General features: G+C 39.8%; 1 protein-coding gene across 3 annotated transcripts in view; it reads left to right on the forward strand.

Moving 5' to 3' along the window:
• Positions 1-417: 417 nt before the first annotated feature.
• Positions 418-25,223, forward strand: part of gdap2 (ganglioside induced differentiation associated protein 2) — a 33,573-nt gene continuing 8,767 nt past the window's right edge. The window contains exons 1-13 of one of the 3 annotated variants that reach the window (XM_015043574.1): positions 418-574; positions 1,822-2,058; positions 5,167-5,306; positions 5,995-6,148; positions 7,010-7,098; positions 8,428-8,504; positions 9,463-9,622; positions 12,801-12,951; positions 14,465-14,541; positions 16,848-16,924; positions 17,027-17,166; positions 22,490-22,544; positions 23,755-23,937. In XM_015043574.1, the coding sequence (XP_014899060.1) occupies positions 1,877-2,058; positions 5,167-5,306; positions 5,995-6,148; positions 7,010-7,098; positions 8,428-8,504; positions 9,463-9,622; positions 12,801-12,951; positions 14,465-14,541; positions 16,848-16,924; positions 17,027-17,166; positions 22,490-22,544; positions 23,755-23,937 (1,485 nt within the window). In that variant the 5' untranslated portion in view covers positions 418-574; positions 1,822-1,876. The remainder of the gene's footprint in view (positions 575-1,821; positions 2,059-5,166; positions 5,307-5,994; positions 6,149-7,009; positions 7,099-8,427; positions 8,505-9,462; positions 9,623-12,800; positions 12,952-14,464; positions 14,542-16,847; positions 16,925-17,026; positions 17,167-22,489; positions 22,545-23,754; positions 23,938-25,223) is intronic. The other 2 variants (XM_015043575.1, XM_015043577.1) reach the window with 2 other exon arrangements.

Consider the following 25,223-nt stretch of genomic DNA (forward strand, 5'->3'; position numbering starts at 1 on the left):
ACTGAGTCCATGGTTTGTTTAACAGTTCTATTATTTTTACTTAACCCTCTAAATACTGCAAAAGATCAAATTAAATGTTATATATGACATTTCTGTAGAAAATATATATTACTATAATTTAGCAGTATGGGAAATAGCCTTATTACAAAACACAAGATTATCTTTGTCTGTTTCCCCACAACCCTTGCTTGGTTTTCTATATATTTTCCAGATGGAAAATATATTTGTTGAAAGTATATCTTAACATATATATTTTCAACATATAGATGAAAATATATTTTGACTAACAAATTTCACGGGGGAAATAAAAAAGACCGAAAAACAAAAATGAAAACAATCTCACTGATTCTCCTTTGCTATTTGGTCACTTTTATTTTGAAATTTCCCAACCGGATGTTATTGGTACGCTACGGCTTCGATGTACGTCGTAGCGTTATTCTGCTACTACCATGTTTGCTAAGTGAGTGAACCATGGTCATGGGGACTTTTTAGCTCAGTTTCTCTTGCTGTTGGAGTCAATTTCTTTAATAAAATGACGACTGAACGTAACAACAATCCCGCCTGAGCTTTTAAGGTATTGGTGTAATATTTCTATGCATTTTTATTATATATTTTTAGCGTGGACACGGTAGGTAGGTGTCTGCTGATTCAGCTGGACAGCAATGCTAAATGTTTCAGAAACATTGCTCTTCAACTCTGAATAATTAAGTGTAAACTACAGCATTTTGAGACAGTTATTAATTAATTATTAATTTTTACTAATAGAGACAGTTCTGATTGGTTTATTTACTTCGACGCCTGCTCTCTCAAAAATATATCACAGAAAATGGACATTAACCTATAATCTGATAAATTGAAGTTTAAATTCCTGCTCTTTTTTTTTTTTTTTTTTTGCTGTTTTTGTTTTTTTGTTTTTTTTTTGGCTAATGTCCTTGGTATTGTATTAGCCTAGATTTGATTGGCTGTAATTCTAAAGGAACTTTGCAAATTAAATTCGATTGTAACCCTTATCTTCCCTAATTTTAGCTATTTTAAAAGACGCAAGACTACTACAATTTAATTAAACAAAAATAATAATAAAAAGTCGAGAATACAAATTAAATTAAAAAATCCTTATAATAGTAAAAAAAAAAAAAAAAGTAATCATAGCCTCTTGAATCCTCTCACATTTGCTAACTTTTAACCCTCAGGATGCAACGATCTGTATCAAATCGGTGCTTTTCAACAAGTATTGCAACTAAAATCCAAAAAAATAGTCGAATACTTTCGTGTTCAGCCTTCCCGGATCTTTATGGGTGTGTCCATCCCAGAATTACTCGTCTCGTTTGTCTCCATTCTTCTTGCATAACAGCTCAAGCTCCGTCAGGCTGGAAGGAGCGATTCTTTAAAATCTATTTTCCAGTCCAAAGATTCTCAGTAGGGTTTTATGCTCGGGTTGTTTTTCAGATAAATGGTGAACTTCCACCTCAGACACAAATCATTTGTAGTGTGTTAAAGTGAGACCAGTCAACCCAGCAGCCATGTTTTTGGACTGTGGGAGGAAGCCGGAGTACCCAGAGAATCGACCCCACAGCATGACTGTTTTTAATTTTTTAAATTTTTTGTCTTGACACACCAGAGCATGTTCTTCCAATTGCTTCAAGCTACTCTTTTATCACTTTAATAAACGAACATTTTCCCCCACTCATGTCAAATTTTAAGATAAATGATTTAAGACTTATTTTAATGGACTTTGATGTTGAACAAAACGGACATGTAGATCATAAGTCACTGAGCGGCATGTTTAGCACTTTGGTGAGAACGGCTCCATGTGCTTCGCAGCTCCTCTGTCCGGAGACGCCGTCCGAGCTTCCAGCGCCGGTCAGTGGGGGGTGGGATGGATCCTCTGGGGGCTCGCTCCCAGTTTGTGGATATCCAGTCCCTTCCGGTGTGGCAACAGCAGCTGAGTGAGGAAACCAAGGAGACGCCGCTGGACCAGGGGGACGGCCCGCTCGTCCACGAGGCCTTTCCCTCGCCCTTCCCTTTCAGACCCGACATCAACCGCAAGATCATCCTCTTGTGAGTCACTCGTGTGTTTCCTCATGCTCTCGCTGCAGAGTGCAGTTTTTTTTTATATATATATATATATATATATAAGCTGTTGTGTTTTCCAGCCTCAGTTTAGGTCGTTCCTGCTTCCATTTCTGAATCTGTTTACAGGTTAATGTAAAGTCTGCAAACTGCTTTTTCACCAGATTCGCATAAAGAATCTGATTCTATAGAGAATCACGTTTCCATCTAATGGGAATTCTGAATTCATTCAAAACACTCAAAAATCGATTTGTTTTGTCCTCCTAATTTTTTGTAAAATTATATTTTGAATATTTCATCGATAGTTTTTTTAATTATTATTTAAGAAAAACTGACGGCTAAGTTAACCTCGTACTGGTAATTTAAATTACTGATGGAATTTGATACATCATGGAGCTTTATAAAATAGTTTTAAATTAATGTTCTGTTTGTTTACATCGTCTTTTCCTCTTGTCAGTCAAAGGCAAGAGGAGAAGAAACAGAATCTCTCGACTGTTGGAAAATAAAAAATGGTTTCTGAATTAAAAGTCGTTTCTGGATCAAAAACTTTAAGAATCAAAAATCGTTGTCATCGAATCGTGACCCTAAATATCCGAATCGAATCGCTAGACACTGAAAGATTCACATTTCAATTTTTCACATTTTGTCATATTATAAGACTTTTTTTTTAAAATGAATTTATTGGAATTGTATAAGAAACGTAAACGTAAAGTAAGAGATCAGTACGAGATGGAAGAAAATGGAAGCATAGTTTTCAAAATAAACCAGCAATAAAATGTACAGAGTTTTCTAGGTGTTTCTTTGATCACAAATTGTAAGGAGATATTTTAACCAGGCACTACACAGCTGTTGTCATGGCCTGATTAATCTTGGAGACAAACACCAGACACGTTATCAGTCCTGTGAGCACTTTGGTCACGATTGGGCTTTTTTCACCCTGTTATTGTTTAACCGTTTCAGTCCAGGCCTTTGTGATTGGACACAATGAATCAGAAATCCTCAGAGGAGGCTGATGGGATCATAGACATGTTATTAGCAGATTGGACTCATCGCTAAACCACATTGCAAACGCAGATAACAGGAGGATCTGTGTTGTAACCATGTCGCTGTATTTTAGCATTTTCCCTGCAGTTCTCTGTGACATGCCGAGTATAAACTGCTGGACGAAATAGTTTTTGCACCACTCGCCTAGCGGATGTTTCGAAGTCAGTTCCAGCTTTTTAAATCTTTAAGAGGAAGACTCAGTTTCACAATCATTTGTAGCACTGCTCCAAAAACATTGTAGTCTTCCTGCCATGAGCGGTTGCAGGGCTGATGTCACACTGTGTGTGAGAGAGGGAGCACTATAAACATGACTTCCTGTTTTAAAAGCAAAGGTAAGGTGGTAAAAGTCAGGGCTGAGTGGCCTGGATTTTAAAATTTGATTATATTTTGTGGTATTTTTTTTATTGTGATAATAAAAGTGACAATAAACTGCTTTTGGCTTCTTTTCAGTCCTGCTGCGGCTGCATGTCACAGCAAACTTAGCCCCATAAACAAAAATACTGCTCTTGTAAAGGTTTATTCAGGATACTCGTTACATAAGGAGCTGATATTGTTTTCGCCAAATTCGTAATGTTGTATGAAATAAGTTTAAGTGGTTAAATGAAAAATCTGCAGAATGTGACATGTTTTCATACTTGATGAAGAAATTCATAAGGGGCCAAACATTTTTTAAACACTCCTGCAGTTTGAGGCAGGAGGCAATACTAACTCAATTAGATTAGTTTGTGTGAGAAGTTTAAAGCACCTCTCCATGTTTCACACGGACCGGTTTAGAATCAATGGACGCCTTTAAAGACTTTAAGGACGACCGCATCACGTCCCCGGGGCCTGACTGACTGCAGCAGCTTCTCTGTAGGAGCCTTGTTGTTGCGGCGGCCCCCAGCAGGAGGAGGCACATTCCTGCTCCAGTAACATGACCAGAGCTCAGCAACCAGCGGCCCGCGGGCCGTGGCACCTTTTAGCTTGTGACCTCTTAAAACGAGCTTATGTGTCGCGGCTCTTTGTGAGGTCAGCAGGACGGATTCCTTCTGCTGCTCACTCCGACCGTTTAGAGAACCAGAGTGTGATTAGAAAACTCCAACATTTACACAAACGCTTAATCTCTGCTGCTGCATTTGCAGAGTCTGTCAGATCAATAGGTTTTCTCTGTACGTTTGATTTACAGAGTTAATAGTTGAATGAGAAATAATCTGCCTGATAAACTGGGTAGAAGGTTGAATGTGACGTCATTAGTGACGGTGTTTGGCCTGTGTGACACTTTTTTAGTTTTTTTCTCTCTTTGGAGCTATTAGAGTCGACCTCTTTGCTGATTCACTCCATCTTTTTTTTTTACTTTTTCTGCTTTAATTTCCTCTTGTATTAATTGACTCACCGTTCTGGTCGGAACAGAAGGTCAAGTTGGAGGTCAGAATATCATGTTAATTTTGGGCTTTTCACATTTTTGTGACCTGTTCTTTTTCTATTCCGTTTACGCCACATTGCACTGAAATGTGCTTAAAACAAACAACAACAACAACAAAAAGAGTCGGTTCCACAGGTTTGAATATTTATTTTTCTCAAATCACACCTGGTTCAAAATTCGTTCAATAAAGTAAATCTCATCTTAAAGATTTGTGTCAGGACGCCCCAGTAAAGTCATTATTGTGAATGTACACATATGTTTGAGCCTTGGTGTGTGTGTGGATTAGAGCAAAAACACAATAAATGTGACATTGTGAACTGGAAAAATCAGTGAACATGTGTGTTGCAGTCATTGCTCGCTGGAAAAATAGCTGGTAAAAAATGCACCATTAAAAGCCCATACGCAACGTTGAGTTCATGTCCACTACGACGGTGTGCAGTCATTAAATCAGAACTGTTTGTACCTCTTAAAATCAATTTAGTAAACCCCATGCAAAGATGTTTTTTCTCCCTTCCTCTGCAGTCATTTTTCATCCTTTCTTTACACGCATGAGGAGATGTTTAATAATCCTTTGGTCAGGATAGACTGAATCTTCACGCCTTGACTGTCCAAAGGAAGTCGAAACGACTGTTTTGATTTTGTTTTCACAGCACCGGGGACGTCGCCCTGCTGAACTGCACTGCCATTGTGAACACCAGCAACGAGTCGCTGAGCGACAAGAATCCAGTGTCGGACAGCATCCATCAGCTCGCCGGGCCTGAACTGAGGGAAGAACTCGTGAAACTCAAAGGTAGAGCCGGAAGGAAGAGCAACGGAGAGGATGAAAACAAACCAAGAGGCAGAAGCTTCATATGGAGATCTGCACCTATGGAGGCTTATTTTAGTCCTGTTGAGGTTTTATGTGATAGACCAACACAAAATAGATGCACCGACCGGATATTATAATATTGTTATCGATCCCGATATCGAAAACAATTCCAGATCAGGTATCGTTGAGAATGTGACCGATCTCTAAGGGCCGATCTATTCAGTCTAATTCTGTGCTTTATCATTTATTTTACATCATATTTAGGATTCCTAACTGCACCTTCTGAACCGTTTGAGACATTTTGCAGTTTATTTTTACGTTTGACCAAAATAATCAATCTGTTGTTTCAGTTTCTTCATTACTTATTTTACATTGGCTGTTATACTTCTGACTCAACAGATTAAAGTTGTGTTATTTTTACATGCTTCACCAGGCCTGTGAAGCTATTGGTGTATTTAAGTGTGCTGTACCGGTGCAGAGTTATTAAATAGTAAGAATAATTCAGTACATTTATTTATTTATCTTTTTTTTGAAAAAAAGAAACGATTTAAGTCAATTTAGCGCTGCTTTCCTGTATCGGATTGTTATCGGTGTCGGTATCAGAAGTGAAAACGGTGAATCTCTGTGCTTTTGTGAAGCAGAAGTTGTATCTGGTGTATTTTGTGTGCAGGATGTCGGACCGGCGAGGCCAAGCTGACCAAAGGCTTCAACCTGGCGGCGCGGTTCATCATCCACACGGTGGGACCGAAGTACAAAGCCAAGTACAGGACCGCAGCGGAGAGCTCTCTGTTCAGCTGCTACAGGAACGTCATGCAGCTGGCAGCGTAAGACCCAGCAGCTAAACCGGCCACTCAGTCCGTCTGATCTGGTCTAGCTTCCTTACTCTCACAAACACTCTCTGGTTCCATCTGGCTGGGAAACGGCCCGGAGCGATACCCAGTCCTTCACTTTTGTTGAACATTTCTTTCCTCACAGATGTGGCCTGGTGCGATAAACATGCTTCTTCTTTTTCTTTTTAAAGAAAGCAAATCTAGTTCTTCCAGAAATAATACAATTAAAGCGTTGGATCATTAATCAAATTTGCAGCCGTTTTGGCTTTTAAAGTCGAAGTGAAAGCACAATAAACTTAGAAAGTTTAGAAATTAGAGTGTTAGAAAGTGAAAAGCTACTCAGACGTTCCCTCTTTTCAGAAAAACACAACCTTTTAAACTTTGCTTGTTTTAAAATGCCTTTAGTTTTTACTAAATTAGAGTCTTAGGCTTTCTACATGTGTATCTTTATAAAAATGAAAATATATGCCACATTGTTTGAAAAAATAACATCGTACTGGATTGGTTTAGGAAAAGTGTTCATCCACACAAACCCACTGAATTACACCACCGAGCGTTGTTTTGAACATGCCAAACCCATAGGGGGCGATGTAGTGCAAAGCTAAAAACTGTGCCAGTCAATCACAATCCTCCAAAACAACGACGACTTCCTGTTGGGAGTTAAAAATGGCACCAAGAGATTCATTTGTGTGGGTGGACAGAGAGGCTAAACTACATTTTATTATTATATTTACATTATTATATTTTATAACTTATTGCATAAGTTAAAAATATCCCTGAGGTTTGATTGCAATTAGACTTTTTTGCAAACCAACCTGTGAAAATGTTTTTGTTTCTTTCTTCCATCCCTCGCAGAGAACAGTCGATGGCGTCTGTCGGCTTCTGTGTGGTGACCACAACCAAACGAGGCTATCCGCTGGAGGACGCTGCACACATCGCTTTCAGTAAGGCCCGTCCAGAAGCGTCTGTCTCTTAACGCTTTGAGGGAAACGCAGACTCTTCTCTTCTTCTGCTCTGTGCTGGCGAAGCCGTGTGGCTTAATGGACATGTTGTGTCAGAGGAAAAGGAAAGTAAAAGAGTTTAAAAGGAACCACACCCAAAAAGTACAACCACTACCTGCCAGCGGCACCAATACTTTCCACACTGGATTGAGTGAATCGGTGACAAGTTACTGGTATTGGTTCTGTTACCTGTCGCGGAAAGAAGTCATGTGACTTTGAGCTCAGTGGAAAGGAGAGAAAACATCTGAGTGCTAACAGCTAGCAGGCTAGTCGACGCCACAATGAATGTTTTGGCCGTTTGTGGCGATCTAAATCAGACTGAAAATGTCCACATCAGGGAAACACTGTTAGTTTACGTTAACTGTGTTTTCATCAACAGTTTTTATGTGCATTTTGAAGTATTGCATTAAAAAAGGTTCATTTAAATGGCAAAATTTGAAATAACTTTCTCAATTTCACAAAAAAATGTTTTTTCGCTAACTTGAGGTGGTTTTTGGCTTTTCTGAAAAAGATTTGACTCACTTAATGGGAGATGGAAACACATTTACCAAATAACCAACCACTCCCTCTCACTGGTGAGTCTCTGCCTCACCAGGGGCACAAACCTCAGAGGTGTGGTCCATGCTGGCGTTAGTACTGCCATGCAAAACGTCTACATCTGATAACATCTTGCTTTGTGCAGCAGCCTGGTTGATTCGCTCCAAACCCGTAGATGGAAACGCTCCTTTTTTTTGGTTTTTTTTTGCTCAAAATTCTCATGAGAATTGGATGGGAACAGCAATTAGCAAACTCACTAGTATTAGCCGAACAACATCTGTGTTCCTGAGTAAAGCTAATGTTAGTTCACCTTGTTGGCAGCATTGATCTGGTAATTCAGCTGCGACTCATCAGGCCTCGCTGACCCCAACAGGAATGGCAGAAACTTTTAGATTGAAGTGGAAAAAACATGTCGGCACGTAGCACAGTTTTCCTCGAAGCCTCTCTCTCCACTTCTAGTTGGGGTTTTTCGCAGTTCTTCTAGGTGTTGCTTGGTCTGACTTCTTGGTATATTTGCCCAAACATCCATTGCAGCCAGAATTACTGATAGACTTTGTAACACTTTCATTTTAAAACACCTATGTGAGCAAGCATCAATGTAAGTCGTGATTCGTATTTAATGACGGCGAGCTACAACGAATGTTAAGTTTTAAATGCGGGAGCTTCGTTTGGTGTGCTGATCTCACTAATGCCTCCAGTAATAACCGTGTTTTTTTTGGTTTGCTGTGTTTACAGGAACAGTGCGCCGGTTCCTGGAGAACCATGGAAACGGCATCGACACGGTGGTGTTCGCCGTGTCCGACACAGAGGAGGTCAGTATGACACCGATACGCACCAACGCTACAGAATTATCCACAAATACTGGAAGAAATACATTCAAGCAAAATCTGTGTTAGAAATTGTGTTTGGTCTAAATGCTCAGACACGGTGTCAGCATGTTGGAGTGACTCTGTAAATTATTGTTCATCGTTTTTGTTTTGGTTGAGGCATTGCTGTTGTTTCTTTTTTCAATTGTTCCTTCCATTTTTGGATGCTGTGCAGATGGTGGGATTTTTGCTTCTTCTTTACCTTTGGACGGTTGTTATGATGCATTTCTGTATCAACGAGGTTTTGTTTCACCACTCGGAGCAGCAAATTTGCTGGACAGTGTTTTTCAAAGGAGGGAAGTTGAGAAAAGAAAATGCATCTGATAATTTTTTATAAAATCGATTTTTTTTCCAGTCATTATTATAAAATATTATAAAATGCTCCTAGCACTTGGACTGACTAGCACTTCAGTCCAAGTGCTAGTCATGGCCGACTGAAATCAGAAGGTATGAGGCAAAATTTACGCTAAACAGATGTGATAATTGTTGAATTACCAATGAAGGTGAGAAAAGCTCTCAGAAGGTTATTCTGTAGGGTTGTCTTCTACATACCACTGTGTGATATTGTTTGGAAATTGAGCAGTTTGCAGCTCATAACAGTCTTCAGTCAGAGGCTGCTTCAGATTTGATGTGAGACTGACTGCTACTGGATCTCCACGGCATCACCATCTATGTTAACTCTCTGAAAATACATGGATTTCAAGAGTTACATTTAATTGCCCTTTTGGGATAAATCGAGCATTTTTTAATTTAATTGAAGCACTTTGTTGGAATCGTCTTTTTTTTTTCTAAAGGTGGTGAATAACCTTATAGACAATCTTACGAAAATCTCTTAATGGTTCTCTCTAAAATGTCTGTAAACACCTGAAAAAACACTGAGATGAATGTGTGTGTGTTTTTTTAGTCTGTGTACAAGAAGCTTCTCTCGCTGTACTACCCTCGCTCCGAGGAAGAGGAGAGGCTCTGCCTTCCTCTCATCCCGGCTGACATTGGCAACTCGGAGGGCGAGCCCGTGGTTCCAGAGAGACAGATCCGCATCGCAGAGAAACCAGGCAGCCTGGAAGGTACGTCCTCCCATCGTTGGAGCAGAACAATCCGTTTGGAAAGAGGAAAAAAAATAATTGTTATTTGTCAGGCGGTCGGTATCAAGTTTGGGGAAACGGAATCAGATCAAACATTCGTTCCTTTTGGCTTAAAAGTCAGCAGAACAAGCTGACGCATGCACAATTTGATATTTTCTCGCGTCCAGTCTTCCCTCTCAAGAAAAACATGTTGTTTTTTTTTATGTTACAGATGTAGGCTTTTTTTTTATTTTGGCTTAAAAAAAAATAACCAGAAATTAGTGACACAACCCCAACAGCTAATGGGTTAGAAATGTTCCTTTCTCAGGATGAAGTGTGGAAGCAATTCGATGTGTCAGTCAGACAGTGGAAACAAATCTCACGCAGACGCAGCTGGAAGCAGATCTCTGGTTTCCTGCATGAAGCCGAGTGAGCAGAAGTGCAGTCAGGACTGCGTTCATCGAAAACAGTAATTATCAGCAAGAGTCTAACTTTACAAACCTGCATTTATGAAGCTTTGAGGCCTAATATCCTTTTGGACTCTTTTTTTTTTTTGGCTAAAAATAACAAGATGTAGTCCAGTTCTTTTGGGTTCATCGTCTTGTTCTCATAATGTCCTGAAGATAAAGTTCTGAGAAAAACTCTGCTCTAAAATATCTTAATAATGATGGCTTAGCAGATAAGTGGAGATTATTTAAGGACAAGAAGCGCATAACGGCGATATCTGAAAATGAGGATGTGTTTTTAGATGCTCTAGTCTAAAATAAAATAAAGTTCAACGAAAAGATGGAGAGATTCACTGATGGGGTTTTTTCTGGTTGTGTTTTCTCTGAGTAATGAGCTGCTAGTTCTGGATGGATTTCAACTTTCTTCTCCCAAGTCTTACTGCACACAAAAGAATAAATCTGCCGCAGATTTTTGGGTAGCTTAATGGTTTTGAATCCAATAAAAACCAAAAAAATCACAAGATTATACTCATGCATGAAAGCATACGACTCTATCTGGTTTTTGTTAAAATAGAGATTTAAAAAAGTGCTTTAAAGTTTGTGTTGTTGGTTTCTACACGTAAAACTGTGGAGGTTCTCAATTAATGCATTTAATGATTGAAGGAAAAATATCAGATTATTCTGTATTTTAGCTGCAAATCATTGGATCAGGATAAAACAGGCTGAATATTCTTTTAATTTCCTTTCGGGATCAATAAAGTACTTTTGAATTTGAGTCTCTAGCATCGTCCTCCATACATAATTAACAGGATTGTATTGTTATTAGTAAAACATACAAGTTTATTAGTGTTAAGAAAGTTTTCTTTCTGCAAACCTGGATTTTGAAGATATTGAAGTAAAAACAATGTTGATCGAAGGCTCCAGCGCCCCCCTGTGGTCACAAACACATGTCACAATTTCAGATTTTTCTTTCGTCTATATTTCTGTCTAAAACTATGCCAACATGAAAAATATAGCAAAAACAACAGAAACAGAGCACATATATTTAATATAAGTAATAAATCCTTCACTTGCTTTGTCTATAAGCAGAAAATAAGATAAAAATATAAACTTTATCAACCAGGAATGTGGCGCGTTACAAATGTCAATGTTACATCATTTAGGAGCCATCGCTAAACTGTTCTGATGCTACTAGCTTCTTTGTTTTGCAGCAAACTCAATCCCACTGTTTAACATTAAGATGAAATATGACTCATTTGTTTTCATGTAACGAGTCTGACTGGAGTGGATGCTGCAGGTTTGATTTGAGGGAGAGCAGAGCATGTTTGTAACCGTGCAAGGTTTCTTTATGAGTGAGGGCAGCGCAGCAGCACCGTGAAATGAAACTCTCCTGCTCCTACAGAAACATTCATTTTCAATTCATCTTGAAAGAATAGATCCCGATTATCCCAGGAAAAGTGCATATGCAGCTGTTTGCTCCTGACAGAAACGAGTCAAAGAAGCACAAAATATCAGCCAAGCCCCCGGTCCGGTCCGCTCCGGCCTTCAAAGCTCCATGTACTCGGTAATCTGCGTGACCTCTGGAGCTGCACGCGTTCTAAATGTTAGGTTTCTGGGAGCTGGACTGTGAAAGCCAAAGCCTTTGTCAGCCAGTGAGGTTTTCCAACTTGAGTCTGTTGTCTCGATTGACCTGAGCTGTGATGTCTTCTGGCGCAGAGCTTCAAAGTTGGGAGATGTGGCTTCAGAATGTGGATCCAAAGCAAGCAGGCTCACTGCAGAGGAAGCCCAACAGCAGCCTCACACACACACACACACACGGCTCTGTCAGTGCTGATCAAATGTTCGCATCGCATGTGGTTTGGGGGGAGGAGGGCTTGAAGCGGAGCCTGGATGCTGTCAGCTGAGGTCATGACTCCAATGGCACACAAATAATGTCATGTACATCTGCGTCTGTGTACTGCAATACATGAGAACAAGCAAATATTCTGACATGAGTGAGGTAAGCAAGTTTGTGTTTTGGAAATAAACAGAAAACAGACTGTTTATCTCAGTCTGTCCCCTCACAGAACGGGGTTTTGTTTCTGTGAGGAGCCTCATTTAGGTCCAGTGCATTCTTAAAAGACTTAAAGTAAGAGCTTAAAATGTCTTAAATTCATTTTTTAAACACAGGTCTTAGATTTAATTTAGTAAATTCTGTGCATTTTTTTTTCCTCGTGGGAGTTTCCTGTGCAGCAAAACTTTGAGTCGCTCCTCAAGATGATTGAGGCTACCGCTAACTCTAATCTACCGCTAATCTAATTTGCTAAGATAGCAACTTTATCGACAGTTGGCTGGACAAAGTTTATACGTTTCTATGGAAATATAGGTCTTAAATTACAATCCTAATGGTTCTTAAAAAGTCTTAAATCTGTTTATCTAAAATTAAGACCTTAAAATGTACTAGATTCTTTTTTTTTTTTTAAGTAAGTTGAATTTTGTCTTGATATGATTACTTACCTGGTATATTTATTTAGTGTCATGTTACTTTTCTGTTAGGCAAAACTTTGAGTTGCACTCTGACCGTTCGGTTGAGGCTATCGCTAACTCGCTGCCAACATACCTGGATGAAGTTTGTGCGTTTCTGTGGAGATACGGGTCTTAAATGCCCTTCATAATGGTTGTAAAGTCTTGAATTTAAGTTGGTGAAACCTGCAGAAACCCTGCATTAGAACCGAGTATGATCTGTTTATGTCCAGACGAGTGTCAAGAGGAGAGCCTGGATCTGGATTTGGGTCAGGTGGGGAATCACGCCTTTGCTCGGATGGAGGGCGACGTGGACAAGCAGAGGAAGCTGATCCTGCAGGGCCAGATGTCTGAGGCGGCCATACAAAAACAGCACCAGAGAAAGTAAGAGTCCCAGCAAAGGAAATATTTCTGAAAAGCATGTCTCCAGCTAAATATATCCCATTAGATAAGAATAGAGATTTATGATCAATTTCCAATCTCTAGTTCTTGTAAATCTTGAGCCTGTCACAGATTATTCAGATTTCTCTGAAAAACTATAAATAGCAGCTTTTCACTACAGTTTGGCCTGTCTTCTGACTGGTTATTAATCATTTGCATTATAATTAGAGGTGATGTCACACTGTGTGTGTAAGAAAGCATTTACTGTGAAACAGGTTGTTACTAATTTAAAACAGATATTCAAACTCCTGTATTAGCCTGGTTAGCATTACTGTTTCTGTTTATTCCCCTGAAAATGCCTCTCTTGTCTTAATTGTGAGATTTCCAACAAAGCCGCCAATATTTCCAAATCCAGACAGAGGTTGGAAACGCAAAAGAGTAGATTGGATAAACTTTGCTGTAGTTTACTCTGGCAGTTTTCTACTAAGCTTTTCTCGCAGTCACTTTGCTTGTTGGTCACTCTGACAGAATGTACCAAGTCGAGTTCAAAGTGCACAGCAGTGAAGACAACATGCTTTCTACCGTAGCGGCAAAAACAAACCGTTGACAAGCCTTGACAGAAAACAGTTTTCTTTAACTCCTTACACTGTTTGAAGTTTCTCTGACTTATTTGTAAACACCTCACGGACGTCCTCCCACAGTAACAACCTCCACACTGAAGAGGGTTATTGATGCGTCTGGTGCATTTATGTGTGGTGCAGAAAAAGCATTTCTGTTGCAGTTTGTGAAATACACTAATTTTGATACGGTTGAAAACTCACAAAAGGTTTTTTCTGAAAACACGACTTCTTTCAGAAGTGCCACGTTTCCATTAAACAAATATATTTTTGTAATTCTGTGGTTAATGGGAACGCAGCTATTAATGCACCAATCAGGTTAAATACCAAGTAAAGCCTCTGATACTCAAAAATAAATTGGCGCAAACAAACAGCTTGTTCTTTAATGTGCTGTAGTAACATTAAGGGTCTATTACAGAGATGATCATCTTTCATCCAGTGAAGTTTTTATTTCATGGAAAGTGTTTTGTGAAATTTAATTGTTGAAACAAAGTTTACACTAAGTTAAAATGCTTTATAACCCTTGTAAAGAAATTGGCAAACAGAAAACTGGAAAATTTCTCTACACGTCTGTACTTGTATTTTTTGCTACCATTACTTTACTGAGTGCAAAAGCAGGTGCAAAAAAAGAAAGAATGCCTCAGAAGGAATCCCAGACGGGCTGTCAGAGTTTTCAGTGTAACTTAGAACCACCGAACTAAACGACCTGCTTTGATTTCCTCCAAACCGCAGCCGAGATGATTTGAAGCCGTCCAGCATCAGCCACCACTTCACAGAAAGCCTCGGTTTTACCAGATGTTACACGGCGGTTATGTTTCTGTACAGGTGTTGGTTGCATTACATTCACTGTGTAACAAAAAGCAACCTTTCTTCTTTCTGTGTGTGTTTGGGTCCTGCAGCTACAGTCGCTGGCTGTGTCGAGCGAGAGCGGAGGATCTGTCGGACATCGCTGCGCTGAAAGCCTTATATCAGACTGGTAGGTGGGAGAGGCGGCTGCTGCTTACAGCAGCTAAAGTATCTACTATTCAACATCCCTAGGCAGCCAATTATCATCTCATGTTTTGCATATGAAGACTATTTAAACTGTTTCACATTACAACTTCAAACCTACATGTATTTTACCCAAATATAATGTTGTAGACTAACTCAAAGTTGCAAAAAATAAGGTTAACATTCCCATTAGTGTTACTGACTAACTGAACACACGTCAGTAAAGAGTTGTTTTTTTTCTTCATGCTCTTTCTATGAACAGCTTTACATTCAGGCTGAACTGTTCATGAGGTTGTTGGATATAAAAAGCTCTCAGATTGCTACTTTTTTAGGAGTGTTTCACACAAAACAGCTCCAGAAGTTTTCAAACTGAGAGACGAATCACATTTGGTGTAGATCCCTGAATATTAGATTGGGAAAAATTCAAGAGTTCTGGATTTTAAAACAGATGGTTGAAGCAAAAGCCTTCATTGTCTCGTTACAGTGTGACTTGATGTCACCATAACAGATAAATGATTGCGATAAACGATAATACTGTTGTTTTGAGACCATTTTAAAATAATACATGGCATCATAATGAAAGATGAGCAACTTTAATTTCATACACAACATTTAGCTGGGAGATATTTTACATATCCAAAATAAAACACGACAACAGTAAAAAGGAAATGGAAACTATTTGCAACCGAAACCATACATAAAATGTCTTATGGAGTCTCTGTAAATGAAATTACAGAGTATTTTGTCCAACAAAAATGCTAATAATTAGAATGGAAATTATTAATGAATTGAATAATTGCTAATTGTGACAGCCATAAGTAGGACCTGACAGTTCTACCTCAATATTATATATTCAAATGGAAAGTTATCAGAAATACTGGATGAGGATCTAGAAACGTAAGTGAGTAGAAATATTGAATTTAGATATGTAAAATATAGGAACCCTGAATAAAAACCTCAGACAAACACGATCCTTCTGCTTGAATTAAAATCATTTTGTTTGAACTTTTTTGTTGAATGGAAACACTTTGAATCCAGATAAAACCTTCAGCCAGTTACTAAAGCCTCAATCCTCTGCATGCTGTCAGTGAGTGAAACCAGAGTGTGTGTAGAGTGTGTGTAGAGTGTGTGTAGAGTGTGTGTAGAGTGTGTGTAGAGTGTGTGTAGAGTGTGTGTGTTGTGGTCCAGAGCCTCTAATGTGGTTTTGTGAGAGATCAACCGAGTTTGTCGTTTCTAAGGTGCAGCTGCTGTTTGTCACCAGGAGGAGGCGCTGATGATGTTGTTTTTGTACAGTCCTGTATCTGGCTGTGGGATTTCCTTTTTCAACATGACATCTTTATTCATTTATGTTTTTTAAATGAGGAACATTTTAATATTTAATGGTTATAGTAGAAGCTGAATTTCTTCTCCTTTTCACTTTTTATTGAGAAAGCAACCAAGTAGCACAAAAAGTTGCTTTTCTATTCGATTTCAAATAGCAGGAAGTCCAAGTAGATGAAAACTAAATGATTGGCGGCATGTTGCTTCATCATCTGTAACATCATCTGTTTTTGTTTTCCTAAGTGTCATTTGTGTCGTTTCTTTTGTCGTCAAACCTGGCTGACTTGTGGCGAATTCAGTGAGACTGCAGACGCTGTCGCTCTGCAACCCGAGAACAGAAAGCATGCATTCAAATTGGACTTAAGCAAACTCTGCTCTCAGAATAGTTTTAGATGTGTCACAAAGTTCAAGCATGAAGTCGGTGGTTTGATGTGGCTGATAACCGGGCCGGCCTGTTTTCACGCTGACGGACTCTCGGCTTTCCACAGCGATGTTGTTACAGATGCAGAACTTTTCATGTTCGCTCTGCTCTGGTTAAAAAAAAAAGCCACATCATAATGTATTTTCTTGCCTTATCTGTTTTCCTCTTCAGAGAAAAAACAAAACGATATAATAAATGACTAAAAATGCACCGATCAGAGACTTTGTGGCCAGTTTCTGATGACTGAGCTGCTCGTCCTGATTTGACTCAGTTCTGATTCCTGTTCAAGAACTTCAGATAGCAAAATATTTGTTTGTACCTTCTGATTTATTGAATCCAGGAGAGATGGTACTATAAAACATAATAAAAATGAATAGCCTGCTTCTCTCTGCTTCACTGAAAAACCAACAGATATTATAAAATGGGAAAGCGGTATCGGCTCAAATAAATCTAACTATAGAGAAGCTTAAGTAGAGCTTGTTAACGCGTTTAAGAGACAGATTCTTGATGGTGAAACTTTTACCAGCGAATTTCTCTAACGTTTCTGTTAGGTGTGGACATATGCGGCAGGACGGTGATGGTGGTGGTTGGACGAAACATTCCAGTGACCCTCATTGACCTTGAAAAGGTATCTTTAAAAATCTTCTAAGCAGTTTTGGGCCCAATCGTCTCTTCGCTTCCTGTTTTAAAGAGCAGGGCTTTTAAAAATCAGCTTGTGTTTCCCGTTCAGGCCTTGCTGTACTTCATCCATGTGATGGATCACATCACAGTGAAGGAGTATGTGATCGTTTACTTCCACACGCTGACCGGAGAGCACAACCACCTGGACTCGGACTTCCTCAAGAACCTCTACGACGTCGTCGACATCAAGTCAGTCTGAACTTTTACTTCCTGAGTCAAACTCAACTCAGAGTTTCAGATCTTATTTTTTCTTGAGTCCGCGCTGGGAACTGATCCGCCAACGGAGTTTATTCGTGGTTTGATAAACTAACCGGCTTCCAATCGAAGACGTTGGAGTTAAAACTGATCAATGAGTTTGTAGAGGTCCATCTTTTGGCAGCAGTGCTACATTTTAAAGCACACAAACCTCATTAGGCTTAAAACAGTGGATGATTAAAAACACCAACAGACTTCAAAGATGTGGTAGCTGAGCCAGGCTGAGTAATGGAGACTGTAGCCAGCTAGCTAATGGCTGCAATAAAAGAGATGCAGCGATTCCTTTAAGGAGAGTCTCACACATAGAGACGACCATCAGTGTGTTTAACAGACTGAAATTTAAAGAGGCAAAAACAAATGAGCGGGATTAGAGCTGCTTGCCAGAAACTGTCGTCACCGAAGACATGCTACTTTGAAACGTCGCCTCTCAAAATGCAACGGTTAGCATGTCATGACAGGCATGTGGGACAAGGGCTGTACCGTAAATCAATAACAATATGTATCACGATAGGCATGTTATCAATATCAATAGATTATACATCTGATGGAATATTCACTCAACTCCAATCCAGAACCGCTCTGCATTCTGGGAGATGTAGGCAGAGGAATAAGAAAGGTTGGTGGCATCATCTCACTCACTCTTTGGTTGCCTAGCAACAGCCTGTTGAGTAACTGCCGCAGCAGCAGTTTCATGTTTCGCCAACGTGCCGCGAAGCTGCTGAGAAATAATGATCAATATTGATATGGAACCTTTAGATCCTGACATGTTCTTCAGCCGCATCGTCCAGCTCTGTGTGCGACAGACACACTCTTCAGTCAGAGGCCTTTTCAGATTCGTTGCGAAACTGACTGCTGCTGGAGGTCCTTCCTGCCCACGCTGCCACCATCCACAGGATGTGTAAATGAGTTTTGACAAAATGTGATTTTCCTTCGTTGAACTGAATTGATTTGGACATTTCATTAGAGTTGAGCTGTTTTGTTTGAGAAAAATTTACTCTGAATTAGATGCACTTTTTGTTTTAAGACACCAAGGACAGCAAATGCTTCTCTTGGCTTTAACGATTTACTTTTTTCTCTTTTACTTTCTGTCTTTATTCTGAAGACCAGCTAAAAACAGTCAGAAAGTCTTAAATTATTCAGACCATATGAACGTGATTTGTTCTTTGGTTTCTGACATGCTGGGTACAGATTCTGAGATTCTGACTGATGGTGAGTTTTCGTTATTCCCACTGCTGCTCAGAGTTCATCACATGTGACTGACTTCTGTTTATCCACCTGTTTTTGTTTTTCCAGCACTGACCACTGTGCTCTTCCTTTAAATCTCAGTCACTCTGGTTTTTAAAGTTGTCTGTCAGAGTCTTTCTACTTCCTGATCTGGATTCCGTATTTTTTAAGATATCAGTTCTGTTTAGCTGAATACTTCCAGCAATACTTGTGTGTTTCCCTTTGTTTAGTCCACATAATTAAAATGATCTGTTTTATTCTTTATCTAAAATGAGGCTTATATTTACTCAAGATTTCTTTCTCTTTCTTTGTTTTCTAACATAAACTACCTTCACAGAGGTAAAATATGTATTTATATCCTCACACAAACAAACTTCCTGCCACGATAACTTCAAGAAAAACTCAGTATTTTTTTGGGTAACCTGTGGGAATCTCCTTGCAGCCATTACACCTTCAAACACATCATGTTGCTGCTCTCCCTGCTTTCTATAAATGTTCATTCGTTTGGTTTCACCAAATCTTTTTCATTCATTTTCTATCTGGCAACTTTTTCCACTAGTTTCACTTCACGCTGCGTAATAAATTCACACGAAGGACGACAGTTTTAGGTTTTGTTTATTGTTTTGTTTTATGCGAGCGGTCTGTTCACATGGTGGAGAATTAAGATGGCGGACAGGCCGGGTGCAGCTTTCAGGCGGCCGTCACAGAACATGAATGAAAACTCCTCCGTCCCACTTCCCCTTTCAGTGGAACGGGGAAAGCCCAGGCAGTCATTCACAACAACGCCGAGCGTCTTCACGCCCTTTACTGATTCATCACAGGCCTCTGTGAATGCAGGTGGAATGCAAATTATGAACGTCCTGACATTTCATTGTAAGTTGTACTCATACAACCTACATGGCCACATGTAAGCTTCAGGTAGAGATTGTTTTGCTGTTTAATGTAATGTAGAAAAGCCACTTCCTTTTGGAGGTATTTTTATGATTTCCAGTTGCCTATCAGGCAGCAGACACATGTTGGCTTAGCATGACTCAAAGTTGCGGCAGGTAACTTTTACATATTTGTTAAAACTCACTACGTCATGACAGGATAGTAAAATCCCCTCACCTGAAGGACGTGAACCTCTGACAAAGTGTCGGGGTTTATCGTTGCGAATGCGCTGAGATTTGGCAAAAACTAATATTGGAAAACAGTTCAACTAGTCAGTGGGGGACCTGAAATTATGACACACTTTATCCAGAACATCTAGAATAGAGCCAAAGCGTAAACAGTCTGGAAAAATGTAAAAGTTGGATAAACGCCTGTGGCCGATAAAGAGCTGAATGCTACAGCGATCGACTGTATAACTACAGCATTTTGTCAGCGTTACATCATACGCTTTGTGGTTAAATCAGAAATTAAGGCATCGAGTCGGGTCCAAAGCAATAAATGTGTGCTGCGGCTACAAATGGATGCAGTTTCTTTGTAAAGCAGCAACTTCAGGCATGTGGCGCAAATATTCATGCACAGCCTGCGTACTTGATCAAAGCCGATCTTTTACGTACCATAAATTAATATTCACCTGCTTTTTACAAGCACACAGCTACGCAGAGCAGGAGGCTTGGATACAATGACAGAAAGCACGGCTGGTCGAATATCTGGAAGATTAAAAATAATAATAAAATGGACGGCAAATATTGTCCACCAGCAGGACAACCTAATATTTCCAGCCAAAATCTCGTTATGGCGCAACACCGTTATGTCTGGGTGCTCTGGGTCTAAAGGCCGGAAAATGAGCTGCAGATTATTGCTGCATGTTCCACAGATTTACGGTCTCACATGAAATACGTTCATTTTTGGCAAAAGCAAATCAGTGCTCCTTATATGGAGTCTTCCAAGATCAGGCTCCTGGGCTTTAACGTCAATTTCTCCATGGTTTCCCACAAAATAAGTTTACGGACCCGACGCGTGACTCATTCAATCACCCCTCTATCTCCTTTCTCCATCTCCTTTGCCTTGTTGTTGACTGATGAGGCAAAAAATGCCTCACCAAGTAACAACGGGTAACAACGTGAGCTTCGCTACCTTCACCGTACAGCTTTGTTTTTCTGTCAGAGGTTTTGCTCCACCCGGGTTTCGGTTGGGCGGAGCGATTTCGCTTTGACTTCATTTCAATTTTGTTAGTTTTCTCTGGACCATAGAACAAGCGATTACATTCACTTTGTCCAGTGAGAGCTGATGTGTATTTGGGCAGAGCAGAAACGGGGTTTCGGTCCTGGACTCCCGGTCACACAGGGAGAGTCCCTGTCCAGTCAATGACTTTCACACCGAGTGGTGGAGACCAGGGAAGCTTGTGTGTGCCAGGGAATACACCCTCCTGAGGGCTCGTCCCACCAGAGGGATCGTCTTCCTCTTGGGTATTTCTTTGCTACTTCCCCTCATACATCTGTAAGGCTCTACTGTCTGCACCCGACTCATTTCCTTTGGTTCATTAAGACGTTATTGCGGGGTCTCCGTTGCAGTCCTTGTGGTGATCGTGTGGTTTCGACTTTCCACTCCTCGGTCACCCCTCATGTCATCAGTTCGGTTCAGGAAATGTGGGAGCGAGATGTTTCTCCTGCAGCGAGGGTTGAAGCCCGGTTGTCTGAAAACTGAATGAGGTATCCTACGGCTCTGACAAACCTGTATTTGTCTTGTAGACTAAGTAGGTAGAACTGGTGGTAGTTGAGTCTCCATGACTGGTCACACCAGAAGTTATCTCCAATACTAAGATGTCATTGGTCTGTCACATGAAACGCTGCAAAATATGTTAAAGTTTGAGGTTTAATGTGACGCTTGAAAAGATCTTGAAGTACTTTTGCAAGGCCATAGTAAGCGTAGATGTTTAATTGTTCAATTTTTGTGAATTTAAGTGAACACAAAGAGGCAATAAACACAGATCAGCTCTGGGCAGTCTCAGGTTTGCTCATCGTTAAACTTCTGGTGTATCAACGATTTCAAAGCCCCGGTTGTTAAGAGGAAGTCGAGAACCGTGTCTGTGTGTCGGTTTTATCTTAAAACAAAAGCATGATTTTCCTCGCCACACCGAAGTATCCAGCTCCCACCTTAGCATCGGGTGGTTACCTCAGCAGTGCGTCTCTGCTGTTTGCAGACTCAGAGAGTTTTGCTTATCTCTGAAGGAAGAATAGAGCTCAGGGTCAACCTCTTGACTCCAGCGAATGGCTCAAGATGTCATAAGACGATGAATCAAGCCCGGCTAGGCGGAACAAAGGAACTCAGCCGCCTTGTGAATCACGTTAATGAGAAAGATGTGTGAGATGTTGGCTGATTGTCGTCATGTTTGGGGGTTTTTATCAACTTTTCAGCAATTCAGCCTCAACAATGGCCACGTTTTTTCTGTTTCTGTTCTTATTGCTGCATTTGTTGATGACTGATCACTTTCTCTGACTCTCCCCCTCCCTCCCCCCCCCATGTACCCATGGTTACCAAAACATCGGCTGAGCTCACACGGCTGATTCCTGTTCTGGCCCGTGGACCTGATATGTGGACACTTTTTGACCAAACATGTGTCTCTAATTGCTGGGAGAATTGGGAAGCCGCTTTAATTTTAAAATGACATAACTTGGTATTAGGACCTTGGCCAGAGGCCGTTATGTGGAGCAGCCTATTTTATGTCCGTCTGTATTCATTTGTCACGCTTTTTTAACAAGTTATTGTACATTTTCAGTGAGTAACGCAGACAGTGGTCTCTGTGGGACGGCTGGTGTTTTGTATGACTGTGTGGTAATTGTTTCATCGCTGATGGACAGGTTGGAGCTGACTGTTGGGAAAATTTGTGGTTTTTGGACCTCAAACCCACACTTTTAGAAGTGCTGCTACAGTGACTTCACTTTGCACATGTTGTTTTTTTACATATTTGTCATTATCTCATCCTTTCCACAATCTCCAAGTTCACACTGATTCCTATTTTTTTATTTTTTGCTTTAAAAGTGAGATGTATTATGCTGAATGAAACGGATTCTGTCTCATCTCTGCTGTTTTTGCTGTGTTGCAGGTATAAAAAGAATCTGAGGGCCTTTTATTTTGTACATCCAACGTTTCGCTCAAAGGTAGGAGTCAGCGCCTTCATGGCACTCCCCCCCCCCCTTTTTTTTTTAGCTGTTTGAACTTCTGCAAAGCTTTCTAATTTGTTGATGCCTTATGGTGGAGGTGGTGTTGATTTAGAGGGAAAAATCTACAACAGTGATAAAAAAAACAAAAACAGAGGATAAGATCATCCACTACATTTATTAGTGCCAGATTACAGCAGGTTTTCTCTTTTAATAAACACTTTAATCACAACTATTAAAGCAACGTTTTAGTGACTGGCACCTCAATAACACTGGTGTGTTTCTGCTCAGCCATGATACCAATCGTAGCCTAGCAACAGTAGTTTTACTAAGAGACCCGTGACGCTTCTTTAGTTTCTGCACAATAACTTTTTTTTTTGCAGTGAAAAATATTTCCTATTTGACATATTCTAATTTTATTCTTGTATTATTTCAACCTTATTTTTGTAATACTATAAGATTTTATTCTCATAATGTTGAGACTTTATTCTCATATTATTTCAACTTTCTCCTCGTATTATAGTGACTTTATTTTTGTACAAGTTTATTCTTGTAATTATATTACTTTATTCTCATACTTTCATTATTATTGTTTTTGTCTGACCCTAATACTCTGTCGCAATTTGCCCCAGTCTGAGAAACAAACTTTAATCGTAAACATCTGCTAAAGAAAAGAGTCTAAAAGATTCTGCGTATTTAGAAGTTTTTCAGTTTAACCTCAAGAGTAAAACAAAACTAAGTTTATTTAATTAATCAACTCAATAGCAACAGCTAAATTTCACCTGTAATCCTGATTTTGAGGGGCTGATATCGACCTTATTAACTAAGCTTGAACTTGAACAAAGTTTCACCTTTTTGCCAAATGTAGTTTTATTAGACAATCTGCTGTACTTCGTTACACTTAGATGTTTACCGCAGTCAACACACAAAATGTTGTACTTCTAAATATTTGCCTTTTTGGCAAGGGACGTTCCAGCGAGAGTGGGTTCTGGTTTATGTTCGTTTCTTCATTGTTTAGAAGAACCGCAGTGCTTTTGCAAACGGCCAGGCTTTTGTTAGGATCATTAAAGGGTCATTAGATTTAGTCGACTTCTGTTGTTTTCTTTAGAAACCTCTTTAGTTTATCTTTCGTTGTGGAGGGTTAACAGTAGCTCCAAATAAACACGAAACACCATCCGTGACCCTGTCGTCGTGTCCACACACTGCGCAGGTCTCCACCTGGTTCTTCACCACCTTCAGCGTGTCGGGCCTGAAGGAGAAGGTCCGTTACCTGGACAACTTGCCGCAGCTCTTCACCTGCATCAAACCCGAGCAGATCGACATTCCTCCGTTCGTCCTGGAGTACGACGCACGAGTAAGCAGGCGCGCCGAGACCGCTTCACACGGAGAAAACGTGAATCTGGTCTTTACTCTGCAGATAATTTTTATATTAGTCCAGTAGTGGGAGAATCTATTTGCCACCTGTTTTAAATTTTTTCCTCACACTTAAATCTGCAGTATGTAGATAATATAAAACGTGTTTCTTGCATATTTGTTGAAACTGTCAGTATGGTATGAGGCAGAGAATGTGCAAAAACATAATAAATAAAAAAATCGAGCTCCTCCATTATCTCCCACTAACAAGAAACAACCTATCAGAGCCAGGAGGCGGGTCTTAGCGCTGTCAATCACCCCTTTACTTCCTGCTCTCTGCTACACTGCTGCTCGCCTGTCCTGTTGTGAATGCTAAGGCTAGCTAGCAGAACCACAGATAATGGCGGAAAAAACTGTTTTTCTGTAACGGTAAGTTGTTTCTCCGACATTAGCACATTTAGCAGCGTACGTTAGATTGATTGACAGCGCTAAGACCCGTCTCCTGGTTCTGATTGATTGTTTTTGGTGCATTTCCTCAGATGGCAGTAGTATCCATCAGGAGGGAGGTGGAGGACATTGATCCTTTCACAGATTATCTGTCTTATATTACACTGTGATGACATGGTGATAGTTATAATAAATATGTTTAAAAAAAACTTTTTTTTTAAATAAAAGTTTTAGTTATATACTGTACCTTTAAATCATTTCCAGATTAAATAAAAGTTTAATGTCAGACTGACAGAGAGTTAAATATTTTCAAAATTATGTTTTTTAATTGTTATTATTTATTAAGGGGTAAAAAGTTATTCAAATCAACCCGGCCCTCTGTGAAAAAATAAATACTTTGACTAGGACACTCAGTTTTTTTTTTCTATCCATTCAGAGGTGGAATACCTGCTGTTTCAGTTCATTGTCCTGATCCATTACCCATATTAATCATTAATGTTTTCATTATTTATAGCTGGTTGCTCCCCATCCATCACACTGCCACCCCCGTGCTTTACTGTAGGCTCGCTGTTCTTTCCTGAAATGCTTGGTGGGTGATGACTTTTTGTACACAGGGCCACGTTGGTTTGGATAGATTTCTCCCCAATAAAACTACATTGTGTGTTTGATGTAGCTCAATGACCTGAAACATTTAAAAAAGCTCAAAAATGAGGAAATCTGTAAATTTACCAGCTCTTGTTGGTATCTTACATTGCCTTCAAAGCTTTTTTCTTTTCCTCCTCTCTGTTCTGTCCACATTCCTTTGGCTTGAAAATGCAAACCACATTTTTTTTTTTTTTTTTTTTTTTTTTCTAAATTGCCCGTGAAGGGAAGCAGAGC

Source organism: Poecilia latipinna, unplaced genomic scaffold (assembly GCF_001443285.1).
Source record: "Poecilia latipinna isolate Pla-1442-1.1 unplaced genomic scaffold, P_latipinna-1.0 Scaffold640, whole genome shotgun sequence".
NCBI lineage: Eukaryota > Metazoa > Chordata > Actinopteri > Cyprinodontiformes > Poeciliidae > Poecilia > Poecilia latipinna.